Here is a 24,632-nt window from a genome sequence, read left to right on the forward strand (position 1 = left end):
ATTGTTCAAAATCTTGTACAAGGAATTGGATAGTCTAAAACGGCCTTTTTTATGGAGTTGTTTCTTATGCTTTTTTTAGTTTGATCATTGTGTGATTATGCCAAATTCTCTGCTTCCTTATACAGAAAATGCTATTGTGTTATCGTTTCCAACAGGACAATAATCCGAAACAGTGGCTTGGGACAAAAAAGCTGTAGAATGTCCTGTACAATCTTCAAACCTAAACCTCAACAGCAAGAAAATGAGCAGTAGGGGAAATGTCGATAAGAATAGAAATACTAACCAATACAATCGTAAGAATGTTTTACTTTGAAGATTGAGAAGCTTGCACAAAACACGATTACATATCCACTAACATCAAAAAGCAAATTAAAAAAGAATCTTACATAGTAATTAATATCTATTATTGCTCAACGATAAGCTGAAAGCCGACCAAGCCAGCAGAAAAAAAACCAGAATCGATTCTTTTAGCCTCAGATCTTTTTAATTATGTTAATGAGATAATATACCTTAACAACACGGCAATTATGGCTATTCTGCATTTTAATGGGAAAGCTAGTACTTGGTTGCCCCGTCGTCGGAAAGGTAAATTAAAACTGATAATTTAGAAACCTTTAATGATACTTTACGCGATTACTTTGTTTTAACACGTAACTGACGACTGGTAATTGAATTAATTAATATAGATTTCTTGCTGCGTCGAAGATAACTTTTTTCTACAATTACACAGTTTTTTTTACGCAACTCGTTAGCATGGCCGCGGTGGAACGAACAAAAATTTATAATTATAACCATACAGCAGATTATTATCATTGTAACGTATGTTTTCAGTGGAGAAACGTTTTCTGTCGTGATGGCAAAAAAGGTGGTTGTTAATTAGTTTTATGGAAGAAGCGATGATAACTCCATCAAGTATGATAAAATCGGTAACAATGTTTTTCAAGTAGGATTCTAGAGCTGTAAATTCAAATACTACAACTAAATTGAGTCTATAATATGGAGTTTCTAATGGATGTTTGTATAAGAGTAGGTTTTTAAAACACGTCAACGAGAGTGTAAGGTTCCTGAATTGCATTATTGCATGCATTATTTATTGGGGGGTTTGCATTTTAACCTCTATTTTTTTTCTACTAATTATTTACATAAATTTTTCTGCCTGATATATTTGCATGTAAATTTCTTGGTTCTTCAACTCAAGAGATACGTTACATACTCCTTTTGCGCAAAACTCATTTCCATTTGCATTTCCACGGTAAAATGTTACTAGGAACACCATTTATTTAACACCCTTACCATAAAAAAGAAAAGAGGACATTATACAAACAACCAACCCTTATGTTTGTATGACAAATTATATATTCAAAACAGTTTTATTAAGCATAAGTATTGATTATAAAAACGCCTTTTATAGGCACATTTTGCAGTAAATTTTTTCGAAAAACCCTTGAAACATCAATTCTAATAGTGCTTTTTCTAATAATAAATTCATGTATACAGGATAGTTTAAAAAAGTTTTTCAAATAAAAATGTCTGTTTTTTTTATTTATAACCGTTCAATTTAAAATGATGAAAGATATTCCAGACATTTGCCCCATACTGTATATGAAACTGGTCACATTCTAAACAAACTTCTATCCCATATAAGATTTCAAGTCCATTTCACTCTTCTAGTTTATACGATGTTTGTGATAACTACTAACCTACTATTTCTATACATAGAGCATTCTAGAACATGTTACTTTCCACCATGTTTGCTGTAGGGCACTTGTTGATTTTGATTTACGCACTTTGAGCATAAACTAAACTACTTTTTTCTTTCAAATTTAAGTTTTTCGGTCTGAGTTTGAAAGTTTTTATTTGGAAACTCGACTTTTGAAGAAAAGATTGCAATCAAATCCAGTTTTATGTAATTATTAAGAGTTTACATAAAAACTGACAATTAGTTTCATTTACTTCAACGGATATCCTGTATTAACTGTCATTTGGATTCTCCTTAACCCTTATTTTGAAGTTTTGAATTAGATACAACTATACCAGGAAAAGTTGAACTTGTGCATCATCATTTTCTCTCTCCATATCTAACTTTTATGCTGACTAGTTTGAAACTTGTATATTAAATATTTAATTACTTTACAAAACAAAAACATTTATTTAAGTTTCTTGATTTGGTCTATCCCAGTAGAATCAAATTTCAAAACACGATCAGATGCTTTCGTATTTATATTATATGAATGGTGTATAAACTTTGGAAGTAGATCGAAACAACACGTCATCAATCAGGTAGCTCATTAATCAGAATGCTCGGAAGTAAAGATGTAAAAGCTTCTGGGCAATTATTTAAAAATGAGTAAGCTGTTTGGTGAATGACAAGACGAGAAGTTGTGCAGCGTTGTAAATATTTGAACTTGACGAATTGTTTAAACAAGAGATAGTTTAAAGTAGACGGAATCAGCCCTCTGACGTTAAATTTAAAACGATTTGAAACTCCCTTGTGTTCTTAAAAAGTCTTAACACGAAGCGACGGCAGAAAATCTGCTTGCAAGCGGGAGTTCTAGCGCCCTTTTGCGACTGATTTTTTCAACCCTCCTAAAAGGGTTTAGGGTTGAAATTGCCATTATGTGGTTCTTTCTACTTACTTAAAGTGTGTCGATTGTTTCAGGTAAATGGTGTTCAAGGCGAGAATGGTCTTCGCCACCCGACGCTAGGGCAGCTTCGGATGCGGCCCGTCGAGGCGTCTTATACTCTTCGGTTTTTCTAGGAAGCCCCGGTAAGTAATTTCAACCTTACACTAAGTAATTACAATAATTACTTAATATGTACGCGACCCGCTTATTAACACGCGTTTAAATGCGGAACAGTTTATGACCAAAACGTAGCAGGAATATTTTATTCATTATATCATTATAAACAAGTATAAATAAAAAGCCCTTTTAACTATCCATTTAGAGTGAGTTTTAACTTAAAAAGTGCCCAGAAACATAAAGTCGTTTCGCGGTCCGAACGACGCCATTCCAACAGAGTTTAATGATCGGTGAGCCCCCCAACTTTTTATAAAGTACCTCCCACATGCCTGTAGGTAAATTACTAGGTGAACTTACCGGGATTATTACTAGGTTGAGTTTTATCAGTTGGAATATTTTATCAGGGAGGTCGTTCCATCCAGTTTTTTACTTTCAAATTATTCTATCATCAAGAAAATTAGTTGGACATTTTAAATTCCTTTAATTTTATGCAGCCACGTGTATTATGTAAATAATCTTGCCACAATGGAGTTAATGATAGATTGATTCATGTTCATTTTAGTTGTGCTGCTATTTTAATGCAATAATTCCATTAATATTTTTGCTTTACCAATTCAATAATTTGAACTTTATGGTAAAATATCCACTTTTAGGTCAGGAAGGTGTTTTTGTACAACTGTCCTACTCCCAAATCAGCAAATTGAATGAATTTAATTAAATCTTACATCTGTAATAACTTTACAGATCGTCAACTCGTCATTGTAGTTAAAATTGATCATACTTTCCTGTTTTATTAAGTAATTTAGTTTACCTAGTATACTGTTCAGTAATTACAGATGATTATCGAAGGTCACTGATAATTGTTTCTAGGAACAAAGGCTAGCAAGATGGTAGATATTATTTACACTGAGAGAATTACTTATTTAATATTCAGAGTCCTACAGAAAAATCAAAATTTGAAATTTATAAACATGAGTAGCCAATGTTTTGTAGCTGTTGGAGCTTTTGTGAGGACATTTGGTGTTCGAAATACAGCGTGCTTGAATTGTTTGGAAAAAATGGATGATCGATTTTAGAAAATGTATAAACAAATTTTAGTTTGGAATATCTTTATGCCTTTATCAACAAGTATCTTTTTCTATTTCAAATATTTGAATCAAAATGAATGTCACAGTCTAAACTTTGTTAACGCTTAAGACTAACGTAACCTAAGTTATCAACAACTTTTGAGGTTAGTTTGTTTACGTAGGGCATCCCACCATACATTTGTATTGCGTTTGTACGGAAATAAAACCAAAATTTAAGTGTGTTTAATTAATACAATAAAATAAAACTTTTTCTGTTATTTATGTTTTTTGTAATTTGTAGTATGTACAAATTTTTGGATATTTTCGACAACAAGCATTCAAATGCTTTTAAATATTTTGAGACAGGATTTGTCAGTGCTTGTGGAGTGCTAAAGCATGCAGAAGATAATCACAGTAATAAAGACCATACTGTGACTTTTACACCTCAATATGTTTAAGAAATAACTATTTATAGGTAAAACATTCACAGAGGCAAAACAGCATTTCAGTCAGTTCAGATGGTATTATATTATCACAATTACAATAATCTTATAGTATCCTAAATCAATTGGTACCTCGGTTTTCAATACCATTCAAATCAACCAATTCGACTACTTCTGCTACTGTCAGTTCTAATAAAGTAGATTTTGTACCCCATTTTTTGAAGTCAGAAACATCACAATGCATTTCATATGATTGACAAGTTCAAATGAACTTGTCTTTGAACTGTGATTGTACAACTTGAACATACAAAACAATATACTTGTTTTGAACATACTTAAGTAAATTTCAATTTAGCTTCAACCTCTTCCTTCTTATCGAAGAAAGTTTTTTAGACGAATCCTGTGTGTAAAGTTTGGAGCTTTTGGATTTCAAAAAATCTAACATTATCTTGCATTCCGCGACTACCACAATCAATTACTATAGAGAAGGCATTGTCAATAGGAGTCTCACTTAAATTGAAAGTAATAACTAATTTTTCAATACAACATACAAATTCCCACCGAAGTTGTCCTTCCTCGACTATATCCATCAGCGAAGAATACTATATGAATTTCAATTAGGGCTATCTTTTAAAAAAAGTTAATTAATAACTTCAGAATTAACCTGCAGATTTGAGTCAAACTGACTTTATGTAAAACTAGTCAATTATCGTTATGTCCACTTTTATAAGTTCTGGATGTGTTATCTTCAAAAGATCAGATTTTGTCAACGTCACTTTTATATTACCTTTTTCCAGACTAACGATTTTATAAGTTAGGTTAGATAATGTTTTGTTTGGTGTTCATTTATAAACCCCATTCACAGTGTTTCTGTTAGATAATAGAACAGTATTCTGAAGTTTGACAATACTAGTTTTAGAGTTTAATCTGTATGTGAAAGTTAAACAACACCTTTAAAACTGTCCGTTACTAAAACATCAATTTCAAATCTGTAAAGGTGTGTTCCCAACTTTTACCATGTTACAGTTTATTTTATTCAACTGATTCAGCATGTTTTGAAGAAGTATATTTTTCATCACCCTGATTGTCGCCTTGGAATCAAGGATGAATGGTAATAAAGACAGTGGACATATCTTCCATTCCACATAAAAACTAAAAATGAATTTGATGAGATTATGAATATAAACATAGGTAACCTACCTCATCCTCTGTGCTATGACTGCCGTGGTCAGTGTGTTTAATAATTTTTTTTCAGTTTTGCCATTTAAATATAACTTTTGCCATATGCCTCGTCCAAAACGTGAAAACACTAGAAACAGACGCAAGAAGTTCTCACCTTAAAGTGAGAAGAACTCACCTTTAAAGTGAATGTTATTATAGTCAAAGTGTGTAATTAATTTGATTTTTTCTGTCAATTCATTGATTGTCCCACTGTTTTTACTATAAATTTATAAATTTTATTACAATTAAGTTGTTGCGGTTGTTCTGACAGGGTTATTACTATAGTAGATCAGATCAGATTATTACTAAAGAAATTTTCAAAAATTGATAACCGACGCAATTTAGTCTGAATGATGAAAGGAAAAACGTAGCTAATTTTAGCTAAAAAGTTGTTAATCTTCACTTTATAACTTATATTTTTTTTGTTTCTTGTGTTCTGTCATTTTATTGTTGTTCCTTGTGTGTTAACAGTTCTATTTGGGAATCTTTGAGGTTGGCCCGGCTAGTAGAACCTAGTAAATATGGAATGTGAAGAGGAGTTGTTTATTGAAGATGATGAAGATATTTTGAATGGATTTGACTTTGGTTTTCCTATGTGAGGTCCGACTATTTTATAACGTTAAACGGCATGTCTTTTTATAGACGTTTTAGATTGACCACACCTGCAGTCTTTCGTAAAACACGTTTCCATGTGTTTTAACCCTTTTTTATTCTCTCTTATATCCTTGTATTTGTTAGAAATTATGGTAAATATATAAGACTTCACTTCTCCTGTAAAATGTGGTGATCTGTTTCTTTTGTCAGTTTCTATAAAGGTTTCTGGAAATGACTATATAAGGTTGTTACGACGCGAAAGTGATAGACAAAAAGTCACAGTGGCAACCCCGCGATCCCGACTGAGAAGAGAGAGACGGGACGTGTGTGTGTGTGTGCCGCAAGAACAGAAGCGATACGACTTTCGACAAAAGCAACAATCACGCGTTTACTATTTTTCACGTTCTTATTTCGTTAAATAAACCAAAGTTTGTAGTTAACAAAGATCATTTTTTTTTGTACACATCCACGAATCATAGTGGTCCTTCGTCAGCCAGATTCCAAATTGAAGTTTGGAGAATCAAGCAAATTGCATCGAAACAGAAACAGAACCAAGAAAAGCAGCCATTTTGTACGTCGATCGCCAAACCACAATCAACAAGAAACAAAAGGTGAGCGCCTGTATCCTTTTAATCATTCCTACCGTACTTATTTTGATAATCGTTAGAAAAACGTTTACATCGTTCGCCACAGTTTACGTTATTTTTTATGGATTTACACGTTTCGACCTGAAAATAATAGCAAAGTGTACAGTAATTATCGCGAATTTACACGTCCATTCTCGTATTTTAATTACGTCACGAATCTCGATTAAGTTTAGGATTTATTCACGTTGCAAGAAAAGGGAAATTTGCAAATTTCACACCCAGGCAGTACTCGTATATACATTTGTTTCGAATATTCTCGTTTTGTTTAAAATATCTCGTCTCGAATCATCACGTGTTTTATTTTTGTGCTAAATAAGAATGCCAAAAGCAAAAAAGCAAACAATGCAGAGTTCTAATTCAACAGAGTCGGTCGACACAGACATTTTGGAATTAAGGCATGCTCGTAAAGTAATATGTCAAAGATTAAATCGATTTAATGATTATTTATCGAATGCTATTGATCGGTTTCAAACGGAAACTCGGCTTAAGAGCGTGGAAGAAGATTTTTCAGAATTCGATAAAATTCAAACCCGTTTAGAATTTTTGTCGAATGAGGAACAAATTAATAGACTTGACACGGAAACTGCTTTTTATGCGGCTATTTCATATGCAAAAAAATATATTGCAGATGCAGACAAAGTTTGCAACCTCTCGGTAAACAACTCTTCTTCCTCTCCTACCACGTCATTATCGTCACAGTCGGCGCAGGCGCACATTTCGCTGCCACAGGCGGGCGCTGTTGCCAAACTCCCAGACTTAGGGTTACCATCTTTTTACGGAAACTATGAAACATGGTTTAGTTTCAAAGACATTTTTGACTCTTTAGTGGACAATAGAACCGACTTAAGTGAAGTAAATAAGTTTTTGTACCTAAAGGTATGCTGTAAGGGAGACGCGCTAAAGTTAGTAGAGTCTTTAGATGTAACCGCCTCAAATTATTCTATTGCCATTGCGTTATTAAAAAAACGATACGAAAATAAACGAGCTATTATTAATTTTCATGTTAATAACATTCTTTTTAATTTACCAATTGTCCATAGGGATTCGCCCTTGCAATTAAGAAAATTAATAGACATGGTAAATCAGCATATCTGTGCGCTACAAAAATTATCTTTACCAGTTGAACAATGGGACACGTTGTTAATTCCACTAATTTTGCATAAGTTAGACAGTAGCAGTATTCGAGAATGGGAAAGCAAACAAACTAATGATTCACTACCAACACTAAGTGAATTTATTGAATTTTTGACAAAAAAGTGTTGTACCCTTGAAGCAATAAATCATGAATTTTCAAAATTAAACGTAAATCAAAGCAAATCACGAGATCAAGTACATACAAAACTTCCATTTAAAGGTACCAGAAACTATTCGAATAACAATTCTCACGCCAATTTAAATCAGCAATGTGCATATGGACTTACTGACAGGAGTGATAAGTCACAGTCTGTAAAATGTAATTACTGTAACGAGAATCATTTTATTTATCACTGTCCCAAGTTTTATAATTTAAACCCTTCAGAAAGGTTTAATGAAGTGAAAAAGCTTAAACTTTGCAGTAATTGCTTAAGAACAGGACATTCAAAGTATGATTGTAGATCTGGTGGATGTAGAACCTGTAATCAAAAACATAATACATTACTACATATTGACAGAGGTTTTTCGCAAAATTCAAGCAGTCAGAATAATGTCAATAGGACACAGACAGATAATTCAGGGGAAATCACGGATGGAAACACACGACAACTTCGAGAATATGTAGCTTCTTCTGAAGCTGGGCAACATGCAATGCTTGCTACTAATCCTAACGATATAAACCAAGTTTATGACAGTTCGATTCTGACAAATACCAATCAAGTTTCAAATTGGAAAATAAACGAAATTTCAGGCGAGTTGTCGTATGTTGCGTCTCACACTAATCAAGTATTATTATCAACAGCTGTCATATTGATAGCGGATAATAAAGGACATTGGCACGAGTGTAAAGCATTACTGGACTCAGGTAGTCAATCTAATCTGATTACTAAATCACTTTGTAGCAAATTAAATTTGCAACTCGAAAACATTAACTTACCACTTTCAGGTATTAGTCAAAGTCTAACTCGAATAACGCACCGTGCAAAATCTTTCATAAAGTCTCGCTTTAATCAATTTCAAGCAAACTTGTCATTTCTTGTATTGCCAGTCATTACTGAAAAACTACCACTTACTAGATTTGATGCTTCAGCAATCATTTTTCCAAAAAATATTAGATTAGCAGATAGTACTTTCAATGAACCACAGGATGTTGATTTACTTTTAGGAGCAGGAATATTTTACGATTTGTTAATGACAGGAAGAATTAAACTCGGAGACAAAATGCTAGGATTACAAGAAACTCGTTTAGGTTGGATTTTGACCGGTACTTTAAACTTTTTGGATTTTCAAAAAACAGTCTGTAATTTTTCCGCACGAACAACCAATAAAACATTACAAGAAACTTTGAGTAAATTTTGGCAGCTAGAGGAGTTACCTAACGAAACGCATCTTTCAAAAGATCAACAATACTGCGAAGACTATTTTAAAGAAACGACAACACGGCATTCGAACGGTACTTTTATTGTAAAATATCCATTTAACCAAAATCAAAATTCTCAACTTGGCAATTCAAAAACGACGGCTCTAAAACGTTTCTATTATTTAGAGAGAAAGCTTGGTCAAAACGCGGAATTGAAGACGGCTTATTTAGATTTTATGCGAGAATATGAGTCATTAGGACATATGAAGTTAAAAGGCGAACTAGATTCGATAAACATTAATGATTGTAACTCATATTTTCTACCCCATTCAGCTGTTTTGAGGAACTCTTCTACTACAAAATGTCGTGTAGTATTTGACGCCAGTGCAAAAACTAGTTCAGGTATTTCCTTTAATGACTTGATATTAGTTGGCCCGACTGTACAACCAGACTTGTTCTCGATTTTATTAAGAATGCGCTTACGTAAATATGTATTAAGTGCTGACATCAAAATGATGTATCGTTGTATTCTAATCGATGAAACTGAACATCGTTTCCAACAAATATTGTGGAGATGGAATCCGGAAGAAAAAATTAAAGTTTATAATTTACAAACTGTCACATACGGTACTTCAAGCGCACCTTTTCAAGCCACACGCTGTTTACAAGAGCTAGCATTACAAAACAGAGCTAATTATCCAAGAACATCAAATTTAATTGATCAAGCATTTTACATGGATGACTTTTTAGCGAGTTTTGATAATGAAACTGAATGTACAGAAGTGTATCAAGAACTTTCAGAAATTTTGGCTCAAGCAAACTTTAAACTACGAAAATGGTCATCGAACAATCAGTCGTTCTTAAACAACATTTTGCAGTTAAACGGAAATAAAAATGAAGACCATTTAGTTTTGTTTCGTGATAAAAAACAACTAAAAACGTTGGGCATTTTGTGGGATCCTGTCGATGATACTTTGAATTATATAGTTGACGTAAAATTTAGCTTAAATAAATTTACCAAACGAACGATTCTCTCAGCTATCTCTCAAATTTTCGACCCGCTTGGTCTTATAGGCCCTGCCACGATTAAAGCAAAGCTATTAATACAAAGTCTTTGGAAGCTAGATCTGGATTGGGATGACAATATTCCACCAGACCTGGTTGACAATTGGCTTGAATTTTCATCTCAGATTCAACACTTGAATAATGTAAAGGTACCAAGACACGTGACGTTACCGAACTCGACTATAGAGCTATACGGGTTTAGTGATAGCTCTGAGAAAGCATATGGCGCATGTATCTATATTAGTTCGACCACTCAAACCGGTGAGAAAACCATTACCCTTTTAACGGCTAAATCCAAAGTAGCTCCTGTGAAAAAACAGACACTTCCACGATTAGAACTTTTAGCAGCTCACTTATTGTCTAAACTCATGAACCAAATCAAAAATATTATTGACTTACCGATTTGTCGAACAACTTATTTCACCGATTCGACCATAGTACTAGCATGGCTAAAAATAGAACCTCAAAATTTAAAAACTTTTGTAGCTAATCGGGTTGCAAAAATAACCGAACTTAGCGACGTCACAAATTGGAGACATGTAAAGAGTAAGGAAAACCCGGCAGATATCATATCACGAGGGCTAAATCCCAAAGAGTTAGTGGATAACCACATGTGGTTTTACGGACCTGACTTTTTACAGATCGACCGTCTTGACGTTGAGCTCGAAGATAACTTAACAACCATAACTGATAATCTTCCAGAGTTAAAGTCAAACGTACAATTTACGAACAATAGATGTGCAGCTGTAAATTTAAGTACTGAGTTACCAATCAATCCAAGTTTCAACGACTATCTGTTCAACAAATTTTCTAGTTTAACAAAACTAACTAGAGTAGTTGCTTACATTCTCAGGTTTAAAAATCGATCCTTGTTGAAGAAAACCTATGAATACAACACTCTTACTGTAGACGAACTTGACAAGTCTTTATTGGTTTTGATAAAATTAGTTCAACATAGCGTGTTTAAGCAAGAGTTAGTAGATCTCAAACGCAAAGGAATGACAAGCAATACCAGCAAAATATTAAATTTAAGTCCATTTCTTGATTCAGAATGTATAATTAGAGTAGGAGGTAGACTAACAAATTCAGAATTAAAATACGAACAAAAGCACCCTATTATACTGCCATATAAGCACAGATTAACCGATTTAATAATACGAGAAGCACATTTAAAAAATTTGCACGCTGGTATTCAAAATCTTTTATCTATCATACGTCTGAAGTTCTGGCCTATTAATGGAAAAAATGCCGTAAAACGTATAATCGGATCATGTCAAGTATGTTATCGAGTCAACCCTAAACCGACAAATTTCTTAATGGGTTCTCTTCCTCGCTCAAGAGTAGTACCGAGTAGACCATTTTCCAAATGTGGGGTGGATTATGCCGGACCTATTTATGTAAAGGACGGAACTCTAAGAACAACCAAGCTAATTAAAACGTATATCTGCATATTTGTTTGTTTTGCTACTCGAGCTATGCATCTCGAGCTGGTAAAAGATTTGTCAACTTCTAGTTTTCTGAATGCATTAAAGAGATTTTATTCACGACGAGGTAAACCTCACGACATCTACTCGGACAACGGCTCGAATTTTGTAGGCGCAAACAACTATTTTTTAGAGTTGTATGACCTAATCAACAAAAAAGATCACAATGAAAGCGTGACAAAATTCTTAGCTGACAGCCAAATTCGTTGGCACTTCATACCCGCGAAATCACCCCATCTAGGTGGGCTTTGGGAAGCTGCTGTGCGGTCTTGTAAATTTCACCTTCGGCGCGTATTAGGCAATTCATCTCTAAGCTATGAGGAGATGTACACTCTGCTTGTGCAGGTTGAAGCGTGTCTAAACTCGCGTCCCTTGGTACCAATTTCTAACGATGTCAATGACTTTTTACCTTTGTCCCCCGCCCATTTCCTAATAGGCGACTCACTGTTAAGTCCACCGGAAGAAGATTTAAAGGATATGCATATTTCACGGTTATCCAGATACCAAAAATTACAACAGTTGTTTCAACATTTCTGGAATCGTTGGTCCCGAGAGTACCTTGCATTTCTCCAGGTCAGAAACAAGTGGAACACCAAAAACGACCTCAGAAGTCAGCTGCCAGTTGGAAGTTTAGTAATTCTCGTTGAGGACAACCTTCCCCCTTTAAGATGGCCTCTAGCAAGAGTGACGGAGCTACATCCCGGTTACGATAATGTCATTCGAGTGGTCTCAGTAAGGCTGCCCAATGGAACCATTACCAGACGATCCTTAAAGAAGGTGTGCATTCTCCCTATGCAGGACGAGCTGGTTCAATGCGAAGAAAACGCTCAGTAAGGAACAATCGATTTCGACAGTTCAGTGCGTGTTTTTTTTTTGAAAAACTTTAATTTTTCAACGCGGGCGGCATGTTACGACGCGAAAGTGATAGACAAAAAGTCACAGTGGCAACCCCGCGATCCCGACTGAGAAGAGAGAGACGGGACGTGTGTGTGTGTGTGCCGCAAGAACAGAAGCGATACGACTTTCGACAAAAGCAACAATCACGCGTTTACTATTTTTCACGTTCTTATTTCGTTAAATAAACCAAAGTTTGTAGTTAACAAAGATCATTTTTTTTTGTACACATCCACGAATCAAAGGTAGGTAATCAAATCTACTGTATCAAAACAAAGTTTTTGCTGTTTGAACCATACTAGACTTTGGTGCTTACCTGGTAGTCCGCTAAACCTGATGCTTATCCTACAAAAACAAATAAACTAACCAAACCAAATGATCTAACCTAACCTAATCTCACAAATCAAGTACGAGAGTGTGCAAAACCTATAATTGCCCTACTAAAGTATTTTAATAAAATGTTAGTCATATACGAAATAATTGTGATATGGCCAGTTTACATTTGATATACAATTATAAAAAGCATTATTATAATGTGATATAGAAAATTAAAGCTGGAGGGATGTATACACATACAAATACAAAACCCATTGTTTGCTCGAAACGTAATCTAGCGTAGCGTTTCTGCGCACTTGAGTGCAACTCTGCAAAAGCCCATTTATTTAAATTAAATGCTTCGAAAATTAATAGATGCAGCCTCATACATTTCGCATTAGGGCCGTTAATAGCATTCTCATAGTCGCTCAAACCCTATACATTTTGATGTGGGGGTTAGTTCAGACATTTCTGCTTTGAAACTCAGGTTAACGTGGTCTGTACCGTGATACTGTGTAAAATATTTTAGGTAAAAAAATTCAATTTTGTGGCACACTCTCACTAGGGAGGAGAAAAAAGGGGGAAACGGCAATCGTTCGTTCGGCTGGCCGTGGCGAAAACATTTTTTCGTCTGACTCTGTATGTGTGCAGCCGTGGCGCAGGCAGAGAAGCGCCAACCTTAGCTAGTCTAGTCTCGGGGCCGCGTCCCCCACTGTTCAGGGGGAGTCGCCCGCTCAAAGGGGGGGAACAGTCACCGTCGTCGTCATGGCTACGACCGCATTCCCGCCTCGCAGCCATGGTGGTGCGTTGCGCATGCGCTGCGCGTCACCGTGACGCGTCACATTTATGTGTGGCGAAACGAAAACGAAGGAGGAGGTGTGCACAGTTGGACTCTCCTCTTTTTTCATTATCGAACCGTGTGCCCCCGGACTGCCTGTGTGCATGTTTAACCTACTGCTGCACCGTTTTCGTTTCACCGGCGCTGGCCGTCGCGCCACCATCGCTGCATGTAATATGATTAAATTCATGTCCAGACACCGATCTCAGAATTAACCTACTTGTAAAATTATAGGAACGGACGCCATTTTATTTCTACGCGTATCTGATTGTCGGCGATTGACCTCACATGTGCACCCCCCACCTTTCTAAAATAAAAAAAAAACAACCCACTAACTTCACTTGTATGTTGTAGGCAATAAGTCAGGGGGCTCGGACCTAGCCGCTTTCCCTTTCGTTAATAAACGAACAGGTCCGTTAGTATCAAATCATTTTGTCTAAACCAACAAATTGATTTCATTCTTCCTTCTGGAAAATTTTGCATGCGTTTCATAAAAATAATTTGAATTTCCAGAAAAGATCACTTTCAATCCTGTCCAATGTTAACTCGTTAGGTATGTTACGTCAATCACTCTTGATAACGGCTCGTCATGTCATCCTAAAACTTCCAACTGAAATACTACTTTAGCAAATAAAGTCATACTCTACTAGAAAAGTGGAAAATAGTTCGATATATCTATTAGTTCATACATTGGATTTTGGTTTTTAAGTTAAAATATGTGTCTGTCGTAGGAGTATAGTAATTTACTGAGTGCCATACCAAATAGTTCTTCAAGATTCTGATATTTCGTATTTATCATGTGCTTATACATACTAGCATCATTTAACAAATTCCTAATTTGGATTCATCCTAATTCAGATATTATTTGACTAGGCAAAAGTAACGACCTGATATTCTAGAATCATTTTATTATTCAACAAGTTTGTTAAGGTTGGTTTTCTCAATGTAATACTCAACTTAGATCCTAACTTGCTTTTTCTTATAGCTCCTAAAAATGATATGTCTCTTCGCTCGAAACTTGTTGGGCTGATTCATTCTACTGGTCTATGAGCAATAAATTAGTCTTGTCTTGCTTTAAATTGATCGTTTGACAAAATAGTTATTTTCCTAACAACTGAAGAAAGCATTACTTTTGAGCACGCGCAAGCAGTAGAGTGTGGAAAAGATGCTTTTCACAAGTGTAACTTCTCAATAAAAATCATAATAGCTGGCTAAATCTAAAATTGTTTCTAGCATCGTAGTACTCTTCCACACCAAGAACAGTTCCTCCTTCAAGCTCTTCACCTGGTTTTCATTACACCAATTTGAAAATAATAAATATTCCTTGTTGTAGCGTGCTGTTGATTTTGACGGTAATAAATCCAAACTTTGGGCGGTTGATGCGACGAATTCAGGAAGTTCTTCATCTGATGAGTCCAATGACTGCATTTTGCAATATGTTTAGGAAGCAAATACTCAAACTGATATACTTTATATTTTGTAATTTATATGTTTACTTTTGGTTTCATAAAAGCAGGTGACAGAATCAGTTTGTTGTTACATACAGGGTGATTCCAAAGTTGGGGCTTTCCTTTCACCTGCGAATAGGGCTTCAAAAAATAGGGTTTTTTTTCGTTTGAAGCATTTTTGAAATATGAACAATAACGAAGATACAGGATGTATACTATCGACATTTTATAGCATCTCTTCAACGATATATAGAAAATCTAGATTGGAGTGCAAATTACAGCTTCACAAGGCTTCAAACCTGGCAACATCGCTGAAAACTCACAAAAAGTGACACAATTTTCGAATTGAAATTTCTCAAAAACTGAAAAAGTTAGAAAATTCGCTCAACCGACATTTTGTAACATTTTTCATCCTCTTTCTAATGATATATAAAAAATCTAGATTGGAGTGCAAATTACAGCTTTACAAGGCTTCAAACTTAGCAACAACGCTGCAAACTCACAGAAAGTGACACAATTTTCGAATTGAAATTTCTCAAAAACTGAAAAAGTTAGAAAAATCGCTCAACCGGTATTTTGTAACATTTTTCATTCTCTTTCTAATGATATAAAAAAAATCTAGATTGGAGTGCAAATTACAGCTTCACAAGGCTTCAAACCTGGCAACAAAGCTGCAAACTCACTGAAAGTGACACAATTTTCGAATTGAAATTTCTCAAAAACTGAAAAAGTTAGAAAATTCGCTTAACCGACATTTTGTTAAATTTTTCATTCTCTTTCTAATGATATAAAAAAAATCTAGATTGGAGTGCAAATTACAGCTTCACAAGGCTTCAAACTTAGCAACAACGCTGCAAACTCACAGAAAGTGACACAATTTTCGAATTGAAATTTCTCAAAAATTGAAAAAGTTAGAAAATTCGCTTAACCGACATTCTGTAATATTTTTCATCCTCTTTCTAATGATAAAATCTAGATTGGAGTGCAAATTACAGCTTCACAAGGCTTCAAACCTGGCAACAACGCTGCAAACTCACTGAAAGTGACACAATTTTCGAGTTGAAATTTCTCAAAAACTGAAAAAGTTAGAGAAAATTCGCTTAACCGACATTCTGTAACATTTTTCATTCTCTTTCTAATGATATATAAAAAATCTAGATTGGAGTGCAAATTACAGCTTCACAAGGCTTCAAACCTGGCAACAACGCTACAAACTCACTGAAAGTGACACAATTTTCGAATTGAAATTTCTCAAAAACTGAAAAAGTTAGAAAATTCGCTTAACCGACATTTTGTAACATTTTTCATCCTCTTTCTAATGATATATAAAAAAATCTAGATTGGAATGCAAATTACAGCTTCACAAGGCTTCAAACCTGGCAACAAAGCTGCAAACTCACAAAAAGTGACACAATTTTCGAATTGAAATTTCTCAAAAACTGAAAAAGTTAGAAAATAGTCAATAAAAAAAGTCAATGAGTGGTCTGCCAGAAAAATGCTATCATTTTGTACTAAAACAATCTGGCAACCTCTGACGTCACACCAATCAGAAAGCACTTGAATCAGCTGTTTAAGGTGATGATTTTTCCTTTTTTAACTTTTGCTAAGTTGCTTCTAAAATAGTCGTCTTTCATTTGGACATACTGTTTCTGATATCAGTTTTCAATGGAACATATGCAGTACATTTTATATTAAAGCTAGAAAGTATGTCTTTGCCCCTTGCCCATAACATTTCTCATCTTTTTGTTAAATTAGCAATGTAGAGTTGGACAAATTCTAAATGCTTCGACATTTGAAATCGGATTGTTATTTGACTAGTCAAATAATGAAGGTAAATGGAAAATAGAAAATTTTTAAAAATACCAAAATGAAAAGTACACACTGGGTGTTTTTTCCAAAATATGTATTATTTAAAACTGATTAATATTAAATTCAAACACTATTCCTTTTGTAGAAAGACAAATAATCTAACCTAAGCCCTTGATGATGGGTTCTTTTAGGCCCGAAACATGTTGAGCGAGCCTTTATTTGCTAAGGCTAAATAAATTTATTACTATACGTTGTTATATGTGAGATTAATAGTTGAGCACCAACTCTCTGAAATAAAATTTCGATTGAAACTAGTCTGTTCAGTGTACTACTTTTAGCAGTTAATTAATTATTACCTAATTAGAAAAACCCAACTGAAACATTAAACAAACTAGTAGTTTGGGTCTTATTTGGGTTAGGTTAGGACAATAGCAATTCCTACTAACCTTAGAAAACACTAACTTTGGTCTACTGTATTTTGATTAATATTAAGTTTACAAAGCTTGCAAAAGTCTCAAAAACATACACTTGATAATAAGATGTGTGAATACATTTTACAGTTTTCAGGCTGTTGGCTACCATAGCATTCCGTCTAAATTTAACACATTTTGTTGGAACTAATTGTGTTTTGGAATAGTAAAAATAGAAATTTAATCCCCCCGGAAAAGGTGTGGAAGTATGAGAAGGATTACGTGTCTATGTGGTGATATCTGATGCGTATTTTTGTAGTGTGTCACCAAAAAGTTGATGATTTGGTTGGGTTTAAAAAAAATAAAAGCTAATGAGCAGAACCGGCAATTTTATGATGCCCTTAAGAGACTGGATCTCAAGAAGGGGAAATTAAATCGAGGTTTCCATATTAAAAACCTTATATAATTTCGTGATATATCTACTGGTCTGATGGGTACCCCGAAAAATATTTCAGGCTTCGGGTCTTTGGTACCTGAGCCCGAACCGAACGAAATCAGTTTTATATCCGTACCTGCAACATTTTATTCCAAACTCATTAATATTTTTTTCTATTTTACAAATGTAGCCCGATAATTATAGGTGGGCCGTTAATAACAACCCTCGACGTTTTTAATTATAACTTCTAAATTCGAATATAAGGAATGCGTGGTGGAGCTATTTTCGTTTCGGAACGGAGATTATTATTTTGGAAATAAGTTCGTTATCGCATATGTCTCGAAGCCCCGGCACAAGTAAGAAAAAAAAAACGCATTATAAAATAAACATGTGCTCTCCGAGTCTTGGAAGCCATCCAAGCGGACGAATTAAAATAATGTCCGTCGTGCGAAAACATAAAATGGATCATTAAAGTAGTCTCTCGTGTGAGTGCCACGGAGTTTTACTGATTTAGTGAAATTTATGAGGTCCTGGTATTAAGTTGCCATCAAAATAACTTACTATAAAGCCGCTGGAATCGAGTTTATTGTGACTGCGCTTTTCGACAGCTAACATGACGACGGCAGGCAGGTGCTAAAATTTATAATCCCGGGGCCTTCGTGGTACTGAAATATTCACTTGACGTTAATGCGCTATGGGTTTTAATCCCTTTGATACGCCCTAGATACTTTTGTTAACTCAAATGTGATTTTTTGCCTCGTATCGCAATATCTTCAACTTCCATTACTCACCATAAATATATTAGTAATCTACAATGCAATACTGTTACCAACACATTACTTTAGAACTGTAAAAGCTACATTCCCAACAACATAATTAACGCGAAAATCATGGCATACGCAATGCTTTTGTTCAAATTTGCAAGTTGAAAATTTTTCCAAAAAAGTCCATGCTTTTTCGTTAATTTACGTACTAATTTGATAGATCTGTCGAGAATACGCATGCGCTAAAAATAACATGTTACCTAACCTAACATTCATAAATCTTCCCTAACTTGTGCCTGATAGTTTTATGTAGTGTTTTGATACCACGTCTCTACATCTTTTCTTTTGTATTTATTACAAAAACTGTTTTTGTTATTTGTATTTTTACTATTTTTGTATAGAAACTCTCTTAACCCGTATTGGTGATGTGCTGCACAGATAGGTTATTATTAGACTAATTCGATTCTTAATTATGGGGATGTGAATGTTGCTTTAGTTTACAGTAATTTAGCTTAATTGATCCGTTCTGCTCAGATTTGGATTGTCTTTGGTAGTAACGCTACCAAGAACATACTATTTTTGCACTAAATGTGAGACAACTTAAGCAAATTCTGAATTTATTACCGCAACTTCATATTTTTTCAAAATAATAACTAGTAGAAGTAGTGGAAAGTATACCATATCCAAAAGCTACAAAAATTGTCAATAAAATTATTAAATATTACTTTCTTTCACCTAAGCCACGTTTGTCTTCTTCAGAACAGCAAACATGGGGATGAACAATAACTTTCGTAGCGTATAACTTTATCTTATGACATGTCTACACAAAGACTCTTTAAATATAATGTGTAGAAGTTTTTAAGAGCATTTTAAAAGAACAGTGTCTTTATTTGAGTTTCTAGAGAGGTTTTACAACAATTGAGAAGATATTACAGCGATTTGGAGCACAGTAGCTTCTTCAGGTAACTTCTCCATTATCGGAGGTTTGCTAACATTATGCCAATCCTGACCTTGGAAACCGCTGCTCTGATTAGAACTGTAGAAGACAATTCCGCACCCAAAACATTCTTCTTCTCCCAATCGATCGTTGGTCCACAATCTTCCCCTGGATTATCAAGTGGAGTATCTCATATTTTGAATCCCGCATTATGTGACCTAGTCCAACTCATCAAAATTCTAAATAGACTTGACATAGACCGAAAACATCTTTTGATGAAAGCTCTAGAAGAACGCAACATGGACGTTAAGGTGAATGGTGTGTGGGCCAACAACATTCGTTATGCGGACGACACAGTTCTAATTGCAGATAAAGTGAAAAATTTGCAGTAATTCTCAGGATTGTCGGTTAATGCAGTAAGAACAGCATTAACTGACGGTCGGTTAATGCAGTATGGGACTTAATATTAACAATAAGAAAGCTAAATTCATGATAATTACTAGCAAGCCACAAGCATAACATATGACAGCTAACCACTGTGGCTGTGTGAAAAAGAAAAAAAGTGTGAAAAAGTGCTTTCATGAAGTACAGAAGAGTATTCACCAGTTCTGATTTCGATCTTGGTCTAAGGATTAGATTTGTAAAATGCTATGTCTGGCCGGTATTACTGCATGGCATGGAGGACACTAAAGGCGTGCACTATAAACAGGATTGAAGCATTCGAGATGTGGGTCTACAGACGTATACTAAAGATTCCATGGACTGCAAGAAGGACAAATGATCTTGGGAATGATCAATAAAGACCGCGAACTACTGGATACAATCAAGCGCCAGAAAACAGCATATCTAGGTCACGTGATGCGTAACGTGAGAAACTAATTTCTACAGTTGATAACATCCATTAGTGAATTGCAGCAGAAGAAAAATATTATGTGACCTAGATAGGTGTTCTTTATTCCCTTCACTTCATCAACACCTCCAGCTCTTTATTGATTCTGGTAAGCACTTCTGCGTTGGTTGTATGCTCTACCAACGCCATCTATCCTTCTGTAGGTCCACATCTCAAGTGCCTCCATTTTTTTTCGTAATTTCTGTTAAGGGTCCCAGATTCTACGACATAGTACAGTACCGGGAATATATAGCGTATCTAGGAGCATCTTCATTTTGACAAACGCTGCACGTGCTTTCTCTATACGTATATTGATTTCGGAGCAATAATCAGCAGGTGATGTTTGTACCTAGATAGTATCTTGTAACCCTCTAGTACTTCGTCTACAGGGTGTTCTTGCAAAACATTTTTCTTCGTTATAATCATGTATTTGGTCTTTTTTGTGTCAGTCAAAATATTTCCAGCAAGGACAGTATCGTCTGCATAGCGCAAGTTATTAATTGTCTTGATATTTACTGTAATACCTCCCAAATTGCATACACGGGTTCCGGTGAATATTTCTTCAGAGTAGAGGTTGAATGAAAGTGGCGAGAGGACACAAAGACCGTTTGATTTCAGTAGTAGTGTCCTAGATGAGCTCAATTCTGCTCTATGTGACGTTATAAGTGCATACTGTGTAAAGATGATCAGCTTATTTTCGGTTAATATTGGATGATCAAATTTCTTTTATCAACCTTCCTTTTATAGTAAATTGTACTTTTCAATGACACACAAAATATGCTTAGTTTACGACATATTAGCAAAACAACCTTTCCGTTTTAACCTTCCTCAAGACAGCACAAAGTGTAGTAAACCCAAATTCAAATCAGTTTTCCGCATCATCTTGACCAATCATCTTTTAGCAGGTGATGGTGACCATAGCCGTTTGGTATCGAACCCCTTTCATTTGCAAGTTACTCGACGAATTTATGCTCGTCCAAAATGGCGGCAATCAATTAAATTTCATTTGAGAGACAACATAATATCCGCAGCGCGTTTAACGCCTATCGTTTTTAAGGTAACAATTAAAGTACAAGACCGTCCGGTATGGGAACCAATAATTAAGGAGAGGCCATGATAGATGGCCCAATCGGATGAGAAGGGAGGTGAGTGAAAAGTTCACCTTGCACCAGGTCATTACCTGGGTCAGCTTCGAATTAATCCGCTTTTTAGCTTTTTGCCTTCTTAGTACGCCGAGATGTAACCTGCCTTTATTTTCCGCCGCAATGGAGGCCATAATTTATGTTGTTATTATGGCGGTATAAGCCCAGAATTTAGGAATTAATTTTATCGGATGCTTTCGTTTTACAAATACGTTCATTATAAGACGATAAGCTTTATGCGTTCCCCGTTTTTTGCACTTGCATAAAATATTCAGAGAGGAAAAAAAATAACTTGGGCGATGATTGGCGATCTTAACTGGGGGTCCAAAACTCGAGTATCATCAACGTCATGATAGATACGCCCCTGAATTTAGCCAACCGGTATATCGGTTCCGAATTCATTATTTACCGTCAACTGGGCCCGACCTTTGCCGTCGCTCTGGAAAATGTGCAAACTCGCGAAAATGCTAGAACATCATGTTTGTTTTGCCCCCACAATTAAGCCGTAACTGAAACTGCTACAAAACATGTCCTTAATTGATGACCCGTAATGGTAAACTTCAATTCGACACTCATTTGATTAGCTAGGAGTGAAACGAAGAAAAAAATACAGTCATGGTATCCAAAAAAAAAAAATAATTGACATATTAACAACTTAAATATCTGTGCCAATAAACTGTGATGATGTATTATGAAAGTGACTTGCACCTTTCGGCTTTACATTTTTATATCCTGTCGGAATACGTTTTCACGCCCCGGCCCTAAACTTTTACAATATCTATTTATATTACTAACTAGTAAAGTCATTCTGCCTCTTTTTTCTATATTCGAAAAGATATACTTACTTAGTATGGTTACATAAGGTGGTATTGGATTTTGCTTCTTTGAAATTAAACGTTAATGCACCGTGAATAATCTTATAAGAGGTAGAAATGAATTGCAAGTTGTACATGATGCTTGCATACAACGCTATGATGATTTAAGCAGTAGAACATTTGAGTATTTTGAAAAGGAAATTTGAAGTTTCATTTTCTTGTTTCTTCAGATCACCCACTTTTTTACTATTAAGTTTCTTTAACGTGACCTGAAAACAGAAAACATCTAGCTGATTGTGTATCACTTTCTAAATTTAGAAACTGATCAACTATCTGTTCATAAAATACGCGGTATCTATTAGATTTAAAACAATCTATTCCATTTTGACTATTTACTCATATAACGTTGGTTGCCAAAAGGTTTACGTTACGTTTACACAGAAGATATGGATTAAGAGTAAAATTAAGTGGAACTGCAGTTTTTAGACCTGGAACTGTGAAGAAACTGGATAGATTTTTAAGATAGCTTTATAGTTAATCTGGAAGAATTTGATTGACAACTGAAGATGATTCTTCAAGAAGCTGCAAAAAATGGGATGAAAATATTGCCTATTTTTTAAAGGTAACTTCAGTGATATTGGGAAAGCTTTATGGTGATTTTTAAAGGAGCTATTTTCATGGAAGACTATCTATACTGGAGATACAAAAAATGGAGGAGCTGTTTAAATATTGTATTTAATTAAGCCTGAAGACAGAATAAACTAAACATTGCAGTTAATCGAGTCAAAACTAACTTGATTTGTTTGGATGAAAGAATTTATAGAAAAGAAGGAAAAAATGTTGTTTTAAAAACATTAGAAGAGACGAACCTAACCTAATCTAAATGAAGCTAACTATAATTTGGATTTGGTACATGTTAAAGATCATAATTAATAATTAAACTGAGTAGCATCAAACATCACGAAAAACTTAGTATTAATATTATACTAATAATTTCAGTATATTTTTGATTAATTTCAATCTGTCCAAATTTCATAGTTATTTTTGCACCAACTAGAGATTTATTAAGTGTAGCTTGATGAAATTCTAGTTGGAATCAAAATTGAGTTGTTAATGATTCAAGAACACTTTCTTACGATTTTGAACGTAAACATCATTTTTCTGCTCTATAAGTATCATATCCATCTTATGCATATAATATTGTATTTTGGTTTCTATTACTATGAGGAGGTGTCTGGTCTCTGCAGCATATTAATCAAGAAGTATAATTGAAAACGCGCTATTTTCTTGCACTTTGCACAAATTGTTATAACTACAAATTAAAAAAAAAATAACACATAACACTCATGTATTATGCAGAAATTGCTATTTTTTTAGAGCTTCTAGACTAGTTTAAGATCATTTTGAAGCCTTTACAGTGTTCTATAAGCTTGCTGGACTGTCTTAGAAGGCTTGAGAAGCATTTTGGAGTTTCGGTAGTGTTTTAAAACCGTTTTAGACTACTTTAGGAGCATTTGGAAAGTGTTTGAACAGTTTAAGAAGCATTGAAGGTTCTGGACTGCGTTTAAGGCATTTGATACCTTGTACACGATTCTAGAAACTTTTGGAAGCTGTTAAACTGCTCTAGAAGCATACGGAAGCTTTTAGACTGTCTTGAAATCTTTTGAGAGCTTCTATAAATAAGTTGAAAAGCATTTGGAAACTTTTAGACTGTTCTAAAAGCTTTTGGAAGCTCCTAGGCGGTTTTGTAAAGTTTTGCATTTTGGTGCTTCTATAGTGTTTTGGAACGTTTTTACATTTTTTCAGACTGCATTTGGAAATTATTTGGTCAGTTTAAATTTGTAAATTGATACTTACCTATTTTGCAACAGATAATTGGAATTGTAAAGTAAGCTATTCAAAAAAAGAGGAAAAAAGCAAAATAAGCATTAAAAAAATCTGTCAAATGACGTGTTTTTGCATAAATCCTTCACATTAGGTGTCAAAGATTGCTTGCTTTTATTATTTACAAAAAGCAAAATTCCTAGAAATCCGGACTCTATAACACTTTAGTATGTCTTTGGAACAAGGAATTTCTTGACCACTGTTACTTCGATTTTACGATCATTACCCTATTTGTTATTACTGAAGGTTTTTTTACTCTCATTAAACCAGAAAAATATGGAAAAATTCTTCTTCG

General features: G+C 34.7%; 1 protein-coding gene across 8 annotated transcripts in view; it reads left to right on the forward strand.

Moving 5' to 3' along the window:
- The window catches only part of hth (Meis homeobox homothorax), a 318,454-nt gene that overhangs the window by 225,242 nt on the left and 68,580 nt on the right, over window positions 1-24,632 (forward strand). For all 8 annotated transcript variants that reach the window (XR_014177313.1, XR_014177312.1, XR_014177314.1 and 5 more), the window contains one exon: window positions 2,660-2,767. Coding sequence is in view for 5 of the 8 variants with exons in the window: in XM_081974306.1 (XP_081830432.1) it covers window positions 2,660-2,767 (108 nt within the window). In the remaining 3 variants the exon portion in view is untranslated. The remainder of the gene's footprint in view (window positions 1-2,659; window positions 2,768-24,632) is intronic.

Source organism: Ips typographus, linkage group LG2, assembly GCF_016097725.1.
Source record: "Ips typographus isolate SLU linkage group LG2, UJ_Ityp_2.0, whole genome shotgun sequence".
Lineage (NCBI taxonomy): Eukaryota > Metazoa > Arthropoda > Insecta > Coleoptera > Curculionidae > Ips > Ips typographus.